Source organism: Meleagris gallopavo, chromosome 2, assembly GCF_000146605.3.
Source record: "Meleagris gallopavo isolate NT-WF06-2002-E0010 breed Aviagen turkey brand Nicholas breeding stock chromosome 2, Turkey_5.1, whole genome shotgun sequence".
Lineage (NCBI taxonomy): Eukaryota > Metazoa > Chordata > Aves > Galliformes > Phasianidae > Meleagris > Meleagris gallopavo.
Window position 1 is genome coordinate 35,438,289 of NC_015012.2, and position 18,845 is coordinate 35,457,133.

General features: G+C 39.1%; 1 protein-coding gene across 2 annotated transcripts in view; it reads left to right on the plus strand.

Moving 5' to 3' along the window:
• Window positions 1–6: 6 nt before the first annotated feature.
• LOC100545004 (ribokinase) overlaps window positions 7–18,845 on the plus strand; it is a 44,328-nt gene continuing 25,489 nt past the window's right edge. For both annotated transcript variants that reach the window (XR_002111957.2, XM_010706931.3), the window contains exons 1-2: window positions 7–57; window positions 18,307–18,439. Coding sequence is in view for 1 of the 2 variants with exons in the window: in XM_010706931.3 (XP_010705233.1) it covers window positions 8–57; window positions 18,307–18,439 (183 nt within the window). In the remaining variant the exon portion in view is untranslated. The remainder of the gene's footprint in view (window positions 58–18,306; window positions 18,440–18,845) is intronic.

Consider the following 18,845-nt stretch of genomic DNA (forward strand, 5'->3'; position numbering starts at 1 on the left):
CAGCGCCATGGCCGCCGAGGTGGCGGTGGTGGGATCGTGTATGACCGACCTGGTCAGGTTAGTACCTGGCGCGGCGGCACGGAGCCCTTGGCGCAGAGGGAGCTCTGGCCGCCGCGCCGAGCTGCCGGGCCCGTGAGGGTCAGCCCCTTTGCTGGGAGCCTCAGGGAGCGGGGAGACGGGCCTCGGTCAGCCGCCTCCGCCGTGAGGGGGAAGGGAGACGTGGGTTTGTGGTTTCGGCTGTGCTCGGGGGCCCGGCGGCGTCCTGGCTGGAGCGATATGCCCAGGAAATCGTGTGCTCCGATACTCGTTATCAGCACGAAAACGATTTGAGAAAGGTAAATAAATCCGATCAGCTGGAAACGCGTTCTCAGTTCAAAGCGCTCGTTTCTGCCGGAAAAGCGAGAATGAAAGCTTGATGTTGTAAAGAAACTGAAATTAGGTCTGTGAAAAAGTAGAACGAAGCCCACTGCTGCAGCCCACTGTTATCTGACAGAGAGAGAAGGCCGTGAGCTATGCGTATCCATACAGGTCGTAGTGGAAGTAAGGAGCCCTAACAAAATCTAGCTCCTCTGCACCACAGAGTGGGTTTTCAAACTATGAAATCCTTTTTGAAAGGGATGTCTTCCTTCTTTTTGATTCATCCTTTGGGAATTTGGGGTTTGCAATTAGGTGGTTGGGCTTCATTGTGTTTTTCCTTCTTTCTTTTTGTACACAGGTAAGGTTTCCAAGGTTCTAATAAAAATTAAAGCAAACTCATGAAAGCTCTTGGTTCCCACAGCCCAACTTTATAACAAATACTAAATATCAGGAGAATTCAAATGAAATTGCAGGATTTGATGATGATGAAAATGCTAATTCAAACTGCCTGACCTTGTTGGCCCCAGTACACTTGCAAATCACTCCTTTATTTGCACTATATTAAACACATCTGGCTTTAAACTATGTATGCAGAGTTGGTTAAAATAGGATTCAAAAATGTGTGTGTCTGGACTGCATCAACGCATCCTGCTGGGAATTCTGCAGTTAAAAACACAGTTCCTCAATCTGAATCAAGAGGCAGCTACATTGACGCCTGTGGGGCAAAGAAAGAGTAGAATACATGATTAGAAGATTATGCTGAGGACTAAATGCAATGTAGGCATAGGCCTGCCTTGCAAAAACTCTTAAATAATCATAGAACCTGTATCAGAAAATATTAATTCTTTATGTGATTTGCAGAATACACTGCAGTTTACCAGGAAGAATAGTTATCTTGGAGGTCAGAGTAAGATGTTGTAGAACTGATCTTGACATTATGTGGGTCTTGTGACACTACTGAAACACAAAACATGGCCCTTTATTCTCAGAAAGTTCTTTTTCTGTCTCTCTAAAATGTGGAAACAAAAATGATCAAAACTTTGCCAGCTTAAGCACTACTGCGAGCCATGGGTTTGGGTGCTTTCTTGACAGTTAAACAAAAAGCAAAGCAAAGCACAAAAAAGAAAAAAAAAACAAAAAACCAACCCAGAAAACTCCCATGCTTTTTGGCTTCAAGTTTGGTGTGATGGAAATACAGTCACTTGTTTGAAACCTTATTAACAGGGCATTCTGTAACTAGAGATTAAACCATTGGTTACAGCCATAGATGCTGTTACAGTGAGATTAAGTGGTTGTAAAAAAGCTATTTCGCTTTTCAGTCAGCTGAGAGGGTTTCTTAACTGAACAAATGCTATCACAAGAATGTATCTGACTCACCATTATTAGCCTCTGCTTTAAGGAGCAGTGAAGGGCTTTTTATTAGCGATAAGCTGATTTGATTCAACTGAAAAAGAATGGATAGCTTCATTCTTTGTTATTAGCGTAGGATTTCAGGCACTTCATAAACCAGAAAAAAGAATGGGTTTAAATTTAGCTGGCAAATGTTTAATCAGGCTGAAATCTCTGGGTGGACAGAGTCTGAATGCAGCCAGCGTTAAAAATCCTGGTCAGATTACCTGAAAGCATGGGGCTGTAGGCTGGGATGCCTCTAAGTGAGGAGCAAAGTTATGAAACAGAGAATGATAAGCAAACTTTATTATAAAGCTACCAGGTTGGAATCCGTGCTAGGAGTCTCTCTTAACTGTCTTTATGTCTGCAATGTAGGGGGAGCTATATTTAGTAGGTTTAAGGCTAGGGTTCATTTCAGCAGGAACAAAAGAGCGTCAGGTTTTCATCCGTTTGTCTGTCATTTATGCTGATGTTTTAGTTTGGAAAAGTCACGAAGAGCAGTGCTCACATGTTACATGCCTGCCTATCACCCATCTGAAGAGACTGAATAAACTATGAGGGTCATGCACTATGAGGTCAGACACATCTTTGGGCACATTGTGGTCGATAGTCTTATTCACTGCTTAGAACTGAAACCTATCTTTCCTAGAATAGAGGCGTACTGATTGAGGCTGTGCCAGAGGCACTGACAGTGTGCAACATTGGCCTTTCAGAATACAGTCTTCACCCTCTTTCTGGAAAACTAGAAACTGAGGGTGGCAAGCATTTAGTGGTAAGCATTCCAGGTCTTCAGAGGCAAGGTACTGAAAATCCAAATGATATGCCTGAAGCTACCGTTGAACATATGGTAACCAGATTCAGCAAATAAAAAAAGTTGCCATATAATGTTTTTACTCAACACAGTAAACAAGTAATTTAAAGAAGCATAACCTCTGTGTGAAATATGCAATCTGAAATTTGCTAAGTCTTACATAATGAATGAGAAGGAAAGGAGGCCTTCTGCTGAAGGCAGTATTCACATGTAATTTTGAGAAATAATCAAATTCAGAAGAAAGGGTAGCGTCCCTTAAGATTCTTTCAAAGAGAAGGAGCCCAGTGGTTTGCTTTTAAAATACTGTTCTCATTGGAAATTCTTTTCTCATTGTCCTGTAGCGCTGCAGTGGCAAAATGTGGGTTTTTTAAAGTGAATTTAGTATAATCAAAACAACCTCACGTACATACATGCAGTAAACCACACTCTTTTGGCTTAACAGGACTAGGAACAAAACATACTTGTGGTCACAATCACAATCAACACTTCATCGGCAATTCCAGACAACAGTAACAGAAAACAAAAACAGCATTATTCTATATGATCTAGATATCAAGCCAGACGGGTACCATCCATAGTATTATTTAAATAGTTTCTGTTCTGACTCATATTTGCAGTCTGATCGTGGCAGTGTTTTAATTCATACTAAATCAGGACAAGACTAAACATATAAACCAATGAGAGTCAGACACACTAAAACAATTAGAATAAACAGGAGAAACTTTGGCATGGCAATTGAAAACAGCAAAAGCAAGGAACAAAATGTAAGATGGAAAAAGTCTTTAGATAGTCACAACAGCAACAGTTTTTCACTTGAATTCAAGAGAATGAGACGACAGCCCAAGTGCTGGAAAATGATGTTTGTTAGGATGTTCAAAATTTGAAGTCTTAGTTTTTTGGTGGACCTTACGCCTTCTCTCAGATTGCTTATTTCCTCTAGGGAACAGAATCAGAAAGTAGGGCTTCAGGCCCCCTCTTGTAACCATTGCCGTTGCAACAAGCAAACCGATTAAAGAAGACTTGGTGGAGAAAGCACTGACCTACAAAGTAGTATGTTGCCGGAATGGACAGTAGTGACAAATGTGTATCAGGAATTAACATCCCAGAGGAGTCTGCTGGGTGTGTCAAATCACCTTCACTAACAGAGCACAATCTCTGCTTTTGCATAATGGCAAAGTTACCTCCGTTGGTGAATGAGATTCTACCTCTTCCTCTTAAGCCTCTCCTGGTGGCTACTATCTGCTGAAGTGCTGCAGTAAATGTCTCAGCATCTCATTGGAAATCCATGATCTTAAGCAGTGTATGTACTTTCTTAAAGTGCAATACTTGGATCACTAATTTCAGCCTTTTTCTTTTTTGCAGGAATATGAAAAGGAATTTTGTTATGTTTCTTTTGAGGTAGCAGGGAAAGTCTCACATAAAACTTTGCTTTGTTTCCAGGTCTTTCACGTGTTCTCAGTTCCACCATTTCTCATACATGCAGTCACCAAGTTTCAGAGTTTCTGTTCTTTCATATATTTTTTTCTGCTCTTCAGCTTCTCCTAGCAGCAGAGAAAAGTGTTCTAGAATCCTTCAAATCCATTCCATTTGTGTTTTTGTTTTTATCTGTAATGCTTCCCCTGCAGCAGCCACTCCTCATTCTAGTCAATCTGCTGTTGCCAGCAGCATGGGAAAGCACAACTGTGAAGGAATACAAGCTTAGTCCAGTTGAGGAAATTAATCTTTTGGATCCAGAGAAAGGCATCAAGGCATGAGAGAATGTGTCATCTGTGAATTGTTTGCTTTATGTAATAGTGAAAAATCTGGGCTTGATTTCAGAGCCTCGTCTTCTTCTCTGACCTAGCAAAGTTTTGGATCTGTAGTAAACGTAGGATGTGCAGGCTCTGTGCTTTGTTGTTCTGCCCTGATTATAGAGGACCTCAAATATGGTTTAGAACAAATCCCCTTTGACTTCTCTTGCCTGACAAGAAGAAAGCTGCATCCTGGTGGAAAAAAAATAAAATAGACAGTAAAAATCAGGTTGATGAAATTCTCAATAACAGACTAAAGGAATAAAATTGTTCTATACAAATATAGTTTTGAGTATCCAAAATAGCTCAGACTCTGCTTATCTGATGTAGGACCTGATTGATCCAAATCTCATTCATATCAGAGGAGGCTTTCCAATGCTGCAAACTGATGTGAAATTGTCTCTGCCCCCTGAAATAGGAGTGTTTATTTCAGAATGCAACACAGTTTAATGTTTTACTGTATTAAAACTACTGAGAATTACATTCCACTCCTGAAGAGCTTCCATCAAAGTTCTTCTAGCAAAAAAAAAAAAAAGTATAAAATACTGAAGAAGAGAAGGTAGGGAAATGTCTGGCTGGATTTTACTTAAAAACACAGGATGTCTAAGCTGAGGCCACCAATGACTTCTTTTAACCCATTATAAGAGCTGCGTTTGCAGCCAAGTTTATAAACCACGAGGAAGAGACAGTGTACCATTGATCACAGCTGGCACTTTCTGAAACAAACTGTTGTTTGTGTGGCAGAGGATGCTGTGGGTCCTGTCTGAGAAGGACTGGACATCTTAGAACACCTGCTCTATACTTGTCTTTGGTTCTTATCCATGAAAACTCTTTTTCTCCCTTCTTTATTGGAAACATGGAAGTTTCAAAAGTCTTGGGAAATATAGATGTTAAACTACATCTTTTAACTTAAGGTTTTTTTTTCATCTAAGTGGAATAAAAGAGTTGCTTTCTGGATTCCATTTAATTGAAATCTCATGCCCTTTCATTTTGGTGTCTTTATTTTGTCTACTGATCTACTGTGTACTGCAATTAGGTGATGTCTGTCCTTCCAGACAATAATTAATATGATCCTTAATTTTTAGATTTACCTAGTTCAGGTTAATAATATGTATTTAGTAGTGCTTTTGAGCTAAAGAATGCTTGTTACAGTATTATAGTCAGGCCTGTACTACATAAATGCCATATCTGAAGTAATTTCTTTGTCTTCCCAGTAATCAAAAAGTAGCACTGCTTGTCCTACTGTGCACTTGGAAAAGACTTTGGAGTTCCTGGACCAAAAGTGAAGGGATTTGGCTTTGTAGAAAGATAGAGAAAAGGTGGAGAGAAACTGGAGGAAGGTTTTGAAAGGGCAAAATGATAGGCGTGAGGTTTTATAGCAGAAAGTGTGAAGAAGCTGTGGAGCTGAGGCTGAGAAAAAAGGCAGGGGAACTACAATCCTAACAGCTACAGCTCCCCAGCTGTCCAGAGAGCCCCTGTTTTTCTGCTTCTCTTTCTGCCAGCTCAGGCAGAGCTGCCTGCTTGTTTTCTACAGTTTTCTCACATGGCTGCTTGGCGAGGCTTAGGAAAAAGCTCTGTTCTAGTCTTGCTGTCTTCTCCCAGCAACAGCATTTTGGAAGATACAGCACCCAGTAAGTCCTCTATTACCTCCTCCTTCCCATGAATGAGTTCCCAGATGTCTGCTTCTGTTCCTACCAACCAGCTGCAGTGTCTGGTCTGTTTAAGTTTGTAAATTGCTTTGAGATCCTTTAAGATGAAAGGTTCTACTTAAGTGAGATCATTATCGCCTGCTGCATTTCTCCACTCCCTGTTCTCAGCCCAAACTTCTTTTCTCATTTCATCTTAGGGTCCTACACAGCGTTCAGCATTCCCAGCTCTCAGCAACACAAAGCTTACACACAAATTTCAACTTCCAATCTTTAAGTTGTTTGACGCCTCTCAGATTACTTCAGAGCTGAAGGTTAAATATATGTATTTTCCTGAGCCGATGCCAAGATGCTTAGCACTTGCCGCACTGAGATTGTACTTCTGAATTTGCCTCTGACTTCATGTTATTTTGTGTGCTTCAAGAGACTGTATGCTTCTCTTCCTCCCACTTCTGAAGCACTTACTCATTCTAGGAAGCGTTCCAGCTACAATGTTGTTCTGTGATCCTGCCCTGTATTCTCATAGCCATACTTTGTTCATGCTCATGTGGTTAAACTGTGAGCCTGTCAGGGCAGGGATTTCACTCCTGTCTGGTGCAGTGAGTTTATGGAGAGGAACCCTGACATGAGTTCAGAGGGCTCTCTGTATTCAGCAATTCAGAGGCAGTAATACAACGTTTGGACAGCAGAACTCCTGTGCTGTTCAGCCACTCTTTTAGCTGTTGCCTTCATCTTCCATATTTTAACTGACAAGTAAGAGAGGTTTTTTACTATAAAGTATCTTTGTGTGCTTACTCCCAATGTCATTCACATTCCACTGAAATTTCCCTCTTTCCTACTAAAATGAGGTCATCTTAAACCTGTGTTTATGGTACTGCAGTCATTTCCATGGCAGTAGACTATGATATCATCAGTGGAGGATTATGCCCTTCCTATGTGTGTTAGCAATTAAAAATTATGGTTTGTGAGATAAAACTAGTGTTTACCAAGCTTTTAGGTTTAGTCCATATGAGGCAAGGAAACTATTGCTTAATTCTCTAGAGAGTTCACTTGGGTAATGGAGTAAATGAATCCAGAAACATTTTGATCCTAGCAGGTGATAAGTTTTTGGGGTGTATTTTCCAAGTGGGAGAAGAAAATCAGCTACTCCATCTTGTGTTCTTGCCACGCAGAGAGCACTCATCTGAAGCACCACGGTGCTCCTTGTTCTGTGTTGTTCAGAGCTACTCCCTGGTTTGATTCACAGCACCACAAGTTTACAGTCTCACGAGACTGGCATTTTTTCCCTTTTGAGGTCACTAAACCATTAGACACTACACACAAAAGTAAAGCAGTGTGCCTATCAGTCTTCTCATCTTTTTAATGGGTGCCTTCTTTGCCAGCTATCAGTAGCTGAATCTCTTCGTTGAACCTTCCCAAGTATGTATGTGGTTTCTCATTGTCTGGTGACAGCCGAGGCCAGTTTCAACACTTGATGGCAAAGGAAAGTTCATTCATTTGCAGTGTAGTGTCCACTGTTATAACAGCTGCTTACGCTAGAAGATGCACGTGGTAGGTTAACAGCATTACTTGTTTCATCCCTTCAAATACTTCGGAATTTTTAAGTCAAGAAGGTAGAATTTTCTAAACAAGAATAGAAAGAGTTGACAGAGAAGGGAGGTCATCAGTCTAGATATTGCAACATGAGCCAAAATTTGTAGCCACGTTATGGTTATGTATTTTAATTACAGAAATATGTGACTCCTGTGCACTTTTCATCCCGCCTGCTTTCCCACATAAGAGAACTGAACTCTCTTAAAATCTCCACTTAAGTAGTCTGGGACAGAGCATTAGAAGAAAATCTCAAAATGCTGAGTCCAATTACATAAAAGACTTGTGTGTATCCATTTTCACTGGGTGTCTAGGATTTGAAAAAGTTCTTCCTGAAATTATTCCCACCTTAGTTGCTGCAATACAGAAGAGCTTTTTCTCTCACTGACGTTAATGGGGACAGAACCAGGCAGTGCCAGGTTGGAATGGAATAAAAAAAGACACAATTCTTGTGTGCAGTTTTTTTGAGACTGATGCCTCAGCTTTTAGTGAGCATACAGCCAGTTGGTGTTAAAGCAGCCACCTGAGTGTTTTCATCCGCCACTGGAAAACCCAGAGTGATATCTCTGAAGAAAGTGAGAAGTCAGAAACTAATAACATTATGATCAGGGAAGGAGGCTGTTGGAATAAAAGCTTAGTTACCATTTTTCCAATAAGAACATCAGGAGTGAAGCATTTGTGTTAATTTCTGCTACAGAAAGATGTAATTTTGCCTTAGCAATTCACAATAGCATATGGCCATTGCTTCACATTATAACACCCCCCTTCACAGATGTCACAACTGTCATATTTTGCTTTTTGTAGAATTCCTGGGTATTGTACAGTTGCAAATAATTAGAATCCAAACCAGTAATCCACTGGGCATTGCTATCGTCAGTACTTCAGGGTATTCCTATGGCTCCTGCTCTATGCTAATGATGGGGATAGAATATTACATTGGATTATTAATGTATCTAAATTTTCTTGCCCCACTGAATACTCTTTTACCATATAAATTCCACAGGTTTTGTTGTTGTTGTTGTTACTTTTCCTGTTCTTATTGGAAATTGTTTTTTACTATTCAAAATAACCTATCTTGTCCTTCTAGTTTGGGTATCTTTGCCATACAAGAATTACTGAATCAGAGGGGAAATTTGCTGAAGAAATTCCTTAGAAAATATTTGTCACAATACATACAACTGTTATATAACTGCATTATACTTTAACACTCAACACTGATACTCTTGTATTTTCTCTCCTCCCCCACCCCCCGCCCCCCAATGAGCCTTAGAGTGATATGATGAATAGTTATGTTCTGTCTTGTTAATGAATTACTTTCTGGCTGTACTATTAATGGAAATAACTGTTTTTAGATGTATTTCTAGACATAAATATCTTTGGGTAAATTTTAGTACTCCTGACAGTAAAGAGCTGCTGGCACAAATCAAAAGCTGTAATAAAGATCGTACAGTCGATGGTAACAAATTTGTGTAAAAACACTCTAGGCAGGCATATATATGATGTTGCCTAGAGGAGCTGTCTGAGCTGTTCTTTCCATAGGAGTTTACTAGTAAGGTTTTGGTGCTTGTTTTATAAGGCTCCAGTTGCTAGCTCCTATATCAAGCTCCAGTAAATTATTTGATGCTGACATTCCTGGTTCCTTCCAAGCCTAGCAACGTATACTTTGAGCCTGAAGAAAATACATAAAGGTTTTTTACCAGTGTGGTGCCTAAGTAGGTGCTGAACATGATGATCCTTCTGACAAGTAATTATAAAATAAGAAGGTGGTAATGTTCCCGAATATATCAGTTGTGCACTCCTTTATGAGTTTTATTATTTCTTCTCTCCATTTCTGACTTCACTCCATTTTCTCTCCTTTTATTTCCCTGTACTGGATCAATAGCATGTCATCCCTGAACCACCTATGATTTTCCCTTGTTTATCTCCACCTCTTGTTGTTATCTCTCTGCAATGCACTTGTTTGTTATACTGCTCTTTTTTCTGCTCCTCATCTTTCCATAAATAACTTTTGCTTCCAAAGAATCAGAATTCCCTTTTGCTAATTTACTGCCTCCATCATTTCCCATTCTTCCTATCTTCTCAGTTCCCCGTTTATTTAAAATGTGTAAAACTTGATAGTATACACAGCAGAAAGAAAAAGAAGGTGCATTGGTCATTGCTGAAAATAAAAGATGGGAAGGAATATAAAAGACAAATCAAATTCAGTATTTTTGTGGAAAAACAAGCATTTCCCATGTTCTCATCTGTAATGAAAATGAACATACCTCCTTCCTTCTAATTCCCTGATCCCGCTAATATTATTTATTGGGAACATCCTACTATTATTCAATCTGTTGGGTTTTTAGCCAGATAGAACTGAGTGAAGAATTAACTGTTGTGGAAAAGCAGTTGGTGGTTTTGCTGGGGCTCAGCAGTGCACCATATAGAAGCAGTGAAAACGAGCAGATAATCCGTCAGTTTTCATTCCCTGTTGCTCGTTAAATCATGGGCATTACTGGAGATATGAGAGTTGTGTATTGGCAAGTATTGCAAGCCAGGGTTATGCAGATTTACATAGAATCATAGAATAGTTTGAGTTGGAAGGGACCTTTAAGGTTCATCTAGTCCAACTCCCCTGCAGTGATCAAGGACACCTACAGCTACATCAGGGTGCTCAGAGCCCTGTGCTGCCTGACCTTGAATGTCTCCAAGGATGGAGCATCCACCACCTCTCTCTGGGCAACCTGTTTCAGTGCCTTACTTTCTGATCTTCACATCTTTCTGATATTTAGAAATCTACCTTTCCCCAGAAAACTCAAATTGTAAAAAAGGTAAATGCAGAGGAGGTTCCTACCTGCCGTGACCGAGTTAACCATGCCTGACAAAGGCAAGCACCCTCTGTACATTGCAAATTGTTGTCTTTGCCACACAAGCTTTAATGTTGTTGTAATACAAGACTCTAGTAGACACCTTTATGATGAGAAGGAATTTAAAGTGTAGCTTTGTTTATTGGTGAATCAAGAGTAAGCTAGCTTCAAAGCAGAAACTTAGCTACTGAAGGATTTCGGTGTATTTACATACGTTGGCTACTTTTATTGATAAATTGACTAAGTGTACCTAAACTAAATTTTTACTTACACTTTTCAGTTGTGACCCATATGGATTCTGAAGGAAACACTGTACTTGGAAATTTGTTGAAAAACTTCATATTTATCAAGATTATTGTCTTGGCCACAAGCTTTTAGAGCAACTTTTTACTGGGGAGCACAAATACTATTTAGACTACACTACTTTGTCTTGATAACTATGTAGTGAAAACACATCTATGATGCTGCTTTTAGTATTGTAGTTCATAAAGCAAATGTGCTTGTGTACAAAATGGCCATAAAGAATGTGGAGGGTGGCACAGGAGGAAGGGGAATAAACAGAGGAGAGGACTTTAGGGAGATCAGCAGCTGATATTTTTTTCTGCATGAGAGTGAAACAGATGCATGGATTACTCTGTTGATTTACCATTATATAAAAAATTATGCTGACAAGAACTAGGACGCTGTGATCTATCTAGTTTTATATTAACATTTGTCTTCTTTATCGTTCAGAGACATGTGAAGATCACTCTTTGTTTGGGTTGCAAAGGTTATTTTGTTTTGTGCGTTTTTTTTTTTGTTTGTTTGTTTCTGCTTTAAGCCTGGTATTTTATGAAGTTACAGTATTCTGTTCAGCATAGGAACTGTAGGAAGCCTTCTGCAGTGCTAGGTGAGAACAGCATGTTTCGGAAACAGTCTATTCTAACATCACCATCACATTGCCTTGAAAATAATTATGTAACTGCAGTTCCAAAAATAATGTAATAGAGAGACATCAATGAAGAACAATGTAGGAGGGAAATAAAAGTTAGAGGGTAGTAATTTTGAAAATTTCCACAATCTTTTTAAAATACAAAACAGATGTTTTGTAAAAGTGATGGAATGTTTGCTGAGGCTTAAATATCTCAGGTTACATTCATGTATTTTTTTTAATCTCTTTTGAGCGTCCAGTTCAGAATGACATCGCCAGTGTTGTGCCCACCTTTTCCCCAAAAGTTAACTGCTAGAGATGTGAGGAAAGGCTTATTGTTCCAGGAAAAGCTTTTTACTTTGTTCTGAAACTTTCAGCTTTCCAGTATAATTTAGGAACTCTGATCTCTTGATGATGTCATTTCAGTGACGTGCACTACAGTGTGCTACTGTAAAAGCTGCAGGATATTCATCTAAGTGCCTTCTTTGTTCCATCTTTTAAGATCTAGTAGGGCAAAATTTACCCCTGTACAGAGGGTCAGCAGAAACATTCATTGAAGTCCTTGTTGGAAGGCTATGTACATCCATTCCCATTCTATAAGCTGTGTGTTTTGGTCTTTTTAAGCTGAGGTTGTGATTGCTCAATAGTATTTTGGAAGAGGTGAAGCTCATATAAGAAGGTATCAGTCTTGTGGCCCTACTGTAGTCTCAGCCATTCATTTAATTTTTTCACTTGTCAGAGATGTTCACCTATTGACCCATTCAGTAATGAGATGTATGAAATAGTCTGTCTTTAGAAAATATGTATGTATGGATTTGATAAAATGCATGTGTTTCTTCGATCACAAAACTGGATGGAAAGATTCCTGCTGCTCTGCACTAATTCATCATTTGTGACATGGTGACAGATTGTAAATTATGTAAAATCAAGCAAGTTTTAGCAAAATCTTCAGAATGTAAGACGGGGTAAAGTTTTTATATCTCACACTGCCACTGTACTTCAGCACTGTCTTGTGAAAGGACTGTTCTTTAGCCATCAATTATTTTGCCAGGTACCAGTTTGGGTACTTTTATTACACTGTTATGTGTCCTAGTGAGAGAACCCAGACCATCCAAGAAATGGTAGCCAATTATATGAGTAGTATGAAAAGTGAACTTTTTTAAAGAAAGACTTGTCATATTCAGGGAAATAGTTGGAAGAATACATTGAGTATTTTCTATTATTTCCAATCGTCTCTCATTTTTTTCAGTTGTAGATATTTGAAGTGAGACTAAGAACCTAGAACTGGATAGCCCAATAGTTAAACCAAGCTGTAGTTAGCTGCATTCCTGAGGTAATCTCTTCATAAGTTCTGAAAGTTTTCTACCTTCCAATAAGATGCTTTAGTGGATTATTAAGAGGGATGAAAGCAAGAAAGAGTCAAGAACATCAGATTTTGAAAAGAATTGTGGTCTTTTTGTCTCCATATTATGGATACTTTCCCATAGTACATGTTCAAATCTTTAAAAATTAAGTGAGACAAAAGAGACTGGGGCTAAACCAAAATGTTACGTCAGATCCAAAAGAGGTCTGAGACTTTTTCACCACAATGATGTACTAATATTCCTAGTTAGAGGCAAGAGTTGTTCTTTCCTTTGTATTTGTTTGGCTCTGAGGAGCATGAAAGCCCAGTAAATTGTACGTACTAGACAGTGGCTAGCTACACCTATTCTAATCTCCCAGGGATTTTCCCCATTTTAGGGAATTCCCAGGAGGGGAAAAAGAGCCAGTTTTATTCAGGGATTCAAAGAGAGCAGAATCAAAGCTAAATTCTAAGCTTTACATTATATTCCTGTTCATTAAAATACCTTTAAATGCATCATTTCTGCTACTTTTTTCATACCCTTGATTATCTTCACTGTTCTTCAGGAGAAAAAAAGATGCTTAAATATTCTTTAGATACTATGTAAATGACAGTCATCTTAGATAATGCGATATCTAATCTAACATACAAATTCTCTTCCCCTCTGAACTGCCTGATGAGAATATTGTTTTTCTTTTTCTTTCTTCAAAAGAAAAACATTGATGTACATCTTTATTTTATTTTTTTTCTTTTTCTCATGCATGTAAAACTGAGATTTTATGCTTTTCTTCAATGTTTCTACAGAACCAAATATGCTGTACTATGACTTAAGCCCTGGTTGCATAGCATCCCATATTTTCACCAGACAGGGCAGTATCAGTGGCACAGGGCAGCATGCATGTATGGCTACGGGGAAGGCAGTACTGCTGCTCCCTCACTCACCCCCTCCTCAGCCCTGGCAATATGATCTGGCCCACCCTGCCTGCTGGACACCAGCATGGGTCAGTTTGTTGATCCTAATTAAAATGACCTATGGAAAAAAACCAAAACATTTTGCATTAGTGTACTCTGTAAGCAATAAGGGTAACCAGAGAATCAGAGAATCATAGAATGGCCTGGGTTGGAAAGGACCACAATGATCATCTAGTTTCAACCCCTCTGCTGTGTGCAGGGTTGCCAACTACCAGAGCAGGCTGCCCAGAGCCACATCCAGCCTGGCAGAATGAATGCACAATGAACTTTGGGAAAATGCTTTTGTATCAGCACGGTCTTACATCGGCTTAAGCTGACAGTAATAATGTACCTTTGTAATATTTTTGCATGTTGAAAACACTGAACAGACACTGGGTAGGCATCAGGAATCGGAAGCAAACCATGATTAATTTCAAGATTAGTTTATGAAAATACTGCTTATGTGCACTGTTCCCTTTCCCTTCCTCCTTCCTTCAGACATGATATTTCCAATTGTGATCTAGTTGCTGCTAGATGGGAACTGTTCAAGAAAACCAGACTACTATGGAAAGTGGCATTCATAACTCAGTTAGTTGCATTTCACCTCTGATTCAGTGCATCACTGAGGTAGTGAAAGGTTCTGTTCTTTTTCCAGTGCAACCAGTCCTAAGGGATATCTGTCTAAAAACACAGGTGCTAACCAGCTCTAGCCTTTAACAGAACTTGTGGCACACACTAGATAAAGAGTCAAAGTTAATGCAGTGGTGAAATTCTGATTTGTGTACTTCTGTTTATGCCAAACCTCTGAAGCATAGCTGGATGTAAGAATCTTCATTTCCCACAAAAAACTGTGGGTAGTGCTGCTGTGTGCTTCTTATGTTTAAATATTGTTTTGTTAAAACTGTTGAAATTTTGAGTGATTATATTCCTTTATTTGTAGCCCAAAGCATTTCAGGATGTTTTAATCCGAAAGTTCCTCCGTAAACATGATCTCTATTACTGTGCACAATTTGCAAAATATATTCTGTAGGGTTTTTTTTTTCCCCATCTAATAGGTCTTGGGGGATTTCACGTTTAGTTTCTGGTTGCTCATAAGACATGAGATCAATATCCTTTACACCATTTATCCTCTCAAAGCTGTGGAGAATTTGACACATAAGCTAAGAGCAGTCTGTTAGTTAGCAACTTAAACTACTTTTTTCATGTCAGTGTTTTCAAATTATGCCATAGTTGTAAATAGCTTTACAAAACACTTTATGTAACAATTCTGAAAAACAGTGTGACAGTTTTTCTAATTAACTTATGTAGCCTAGTTTTGGAGTAACATTGGCTGTTTCATCACTTTTAGGCCATTCTGAGTATTCTTTGTGGCACCATCAATAAGCCAAGAATTTATAGGGTTCCTTATACAAATTACTCATCACTGCCCGCTCATAACAGAAGCCCGAAATGCTTATTAAAGTAGTCTGATCTGAACTGAAAGTTAGTGCAGTTGCAGAATTAAATGACAAGAGAAAAATGTCGCATTTGGGGGAAAAAAAGTCTTGAATACCTATGTCAGTGAAAGTGAAACTTTCAGGCTATGTATATAGATCAGTACTTTGAATTTGTTTAATATGGAAGATAAAAATAGGCTTCTGGAGTGTAGAATTGTTCTGAAAGGATTGGTGATCGTGCCTGAAATGCAATGAGGTAGGCTTTTTTTTGTTTACGGTGAGCTACAGGAACTCGCTGCGTGTTCTTACCTAGGCTGTTAGCCTATTTTTAAAATTGGCTAATTACAAATCACTGTTCCAACTTGATCCTTTGCCCTTTGCCTTGTGCCTTTTCATCAAAGCAATAAAAAAGGTCATCTTCCCGTCTTCAGCAAGCTGTTTGATTCCCACAGGCAGTTGTTTTGCTGTCCTACTTGAAACACAGGCGCAGATCCTCACCTCACCGAGCCTGTTTTTTCACCAGTGTAATTATGCTGCTTTCATTGGAGTTGCATGCTGATGCCAACATCACTGCGAGAAGAATCAAGTCGTGGTCTAGCCACTGTTAAAACAAGAATATGTATGGGTGAACGTGCTTCTCACAAATACATGTGATCTCAAAGCAGCACCATCCCTACTGGGATGTCACAATTTTTCATCTTTCTCTAAAAATAAAAATGAGCAGAAACAAATTCTACTTAGAATGAGCAATAATCTCCTAAAACACCCTAAGGAAGGAAGATGAACTGAGACCTGATACCTTTTTCTCAGTGTAGAACTGAAATCAGGAGACTGTGTGTGCTAGAGGATTGAACTCATCTCTGCTTTTGGTTTTGCTAGTGGCTTCTTGGCTGACCCAAGGAACAAAAAGGCAAAATGACTTGCCTAAGTTTCACACCCACAAAACAGGAATAACAATGTTGTTCTGCTTTTTAAAGTGTAGTGAGATCTGTCAAAGAAATGAGCTGTACAAGAGCTGCTATTACTATTGCTTACCAAGGCTGAGCGTAACAACTATTCTTTGCTGAGTGACACATAATTCTGGAAGTATGCATGCAGAAGCCTGACAGTGACCAAACAGGAGCTTCCTTGTCTAAGTTTTGTGACCTTCATTCTCCGGTCCACAACAGTCACTATTTTGGCTTCCAGTGACACATAAAATTGAGAAAATAGCAATATTTATAGATGTTACTATTAATACACCTTGTTCATTATTGCTATCATTACACTTTGTTCCCTCAAATGTTAGTTACTCTTTGTTGTAAACAGCCTGCCAGAGGCTGCTGTGGGAAACTGCTTTAATTTACCAACCCCTTCCATATATACAAGGTACTTATAATTGTAAATCACCATTACATTTTTAGTTAAAATGCCTTAAACATTTCCAAACAGAATGTTACCTGGCTCTACATGCCTGGAAACAAAGTAGGTGCCAGTAGCTGTACTTGTGAGTCTTTCTGGGGTTTCTCTCCGGTCCTCCATACAAGAAAGCCTGCTGATTGGGTACCATACCCTCACACAGAAACTTGGGGTGCTGTTAGCAAACATCCCTAATTAGCATCCCAACTGCATATCTTCAGAGACTATAACTATGCTGAGGGACAGACCCATAACAGCTGCCTGAAGCAGAAATCCTGTGGGAGTTAAAGACTTACTAGTTTAGATTTCATTTTCATTGTGATCCTAAACACTGGACATACGGATGTTGAAACTGAAAGTTAATAAGAAGAAAGTTGAAAATAAGAAGAATGTTGAAACTGAAAGTTAATAAGAAGAAAGTGTTTGCTTTTTCTTGAAAAGTTTCATTTGGTATGGCTGCATTCTGGCATTAAATCCATTAAGGTTTTGTAAACACTAACGTGCCCTAAAATTTGCTGTATAAAGTCGAGAGTAATATGAATGCATCCCTCATGTCCTTTTCAGGCAGCAATCAGTATTGACTTACTAGTGTAGAAGTATGTCACCTTTTTCTGAATTGGAGGGCCAGCAATTTTGAAGCTGTTCTAAGATTTACTGGCAAAATGTTAGAAAATGACAAACAGAGGTGAAGTGAGTCTTGCTTATTAGGACAGATTCCTCTGCATTCCTGCAAACTCCCCTTTGCCCGTGGACTCTTTCTTTCCTTCAGACTTTTGGCAGCCCATTCAGGCTACCTGCATGTGGGCTGACCAGGTTGAATTACCTTGCAGGAGGCCTTTCTTCTACATTTGTTGTGAGCTTGTTTGTAGCTTAGGAGATAGTAGGAATTACATTTTGAAAGTGTATCACTGGGATGTATGGCCTGAGGAGGCAGAAATTTGGGTAATCTGAGTGTCGTAAACACAGCTTTGAGTTCTGTATTTCTAATAGAAGTGGGAAAAGTAAGCGGGAAGTGTAGCTTTGCATTCAGAGAACTTCTCCCCTGTAGTCTTGGGGAGTGTTTTCTTTCTTTCAACTTTTTCTGGAGATAGCAAAATGTCTGGTGGAGTTAACAACATTACAATTCTGCTTTGCTGTTTTTCAAAATGGAAACTAAACCAAACTGTCTTGAATACATCCCCAATGGGCCTCCACTTGTATTAGCGCTCCTCCGTCTGGGCACCCATCCTCAGAAAGGTGTCAGTGTAATTGGAGTCAGTTCAAAAAGCAACAAAATGTTAAGAAGTTGTAAGGTTTGATTTAAAAGAGAGAGTAGTCACTGCTGAGTGACAGCAGAAGGGAGGAAAGCTTTGATAGTGATCTACAATTTTCAGGGGTGTGAACATCAACAAAGTAAAAAATTATTTAGGGTGGTTCAAGAGTGTATAATTAGATGTAATGAAATTAAATGAACAGTGTGTAAAGGTGAGCCGAATGTTGCAGTAAAACGACATGAACAGTAAGACCTATAGATTTATTATGTATCTGTATTGAATTAAGACTGGGGAATCCCAGTCAGGGATCAACTGCTTCTTTTTCTGGTCGAAACATGAAACAGAAACAACAGAAATGCAATCCCTCTCCCAAGTAATAAATGAGCAGCTTGACTGAGTGGCATATAAGGAATAAACATAAAGTGGTGGTTTGTGGAATAGAGACCCTAAAAGGACTTTCTAGTCTTTTATGTTCATATTGAGTGGCTGTTGGACCACTTAAAATTGTAAGAATGTAACTCTTATTTTGAAGATGGTTGCTATTTTCAGTCATTAATGTATGTAAATATTGCTTTAAATTGGAATAGCTTTACCACGAGATTGCCAAGAGCTGGAGAAACTATCCTCGGACAGAAGTTTTTCATTGGTTTTGGTGGGAAAGGAGCCAATCAGTGTGTCCAGTCTGCTCGACTTGGGGCCAAGACCTCTCTGATCTGCAAGGTAAGCTCTGACTTGCTCTTGGATTGCAGCTGAACGAATTGTTCATGCAAATTCCAGTAAACCTTTGGTTGTCTAACAGAAAAGGGCTTTTTTGTTGTTGTTGCTTTTTTCTTTTTTTTAAATCTCTCTCTAATTCCCTCTTCTTCTCCTTATTTCAGCTATAAATTTAAGCATGAAATATGACCAGGAGGCTGTTCTAAAAATGCTGCCAGAACCAAAGAGTAGTTGGCTAGAGATCTGGCAGAAATTGCACATAAATAAAGATTGCAAAATTTAAATTGATGTACCACAAAAGGAAGAATTGAGGAAAATTAGAGATGTTCAAAATTCAAGTAAACTTGATCCTTATGCTCCCCATTGTTAGAACTGTCAGGGCTTCAATGATGACATTCAGGTGCTAGATACT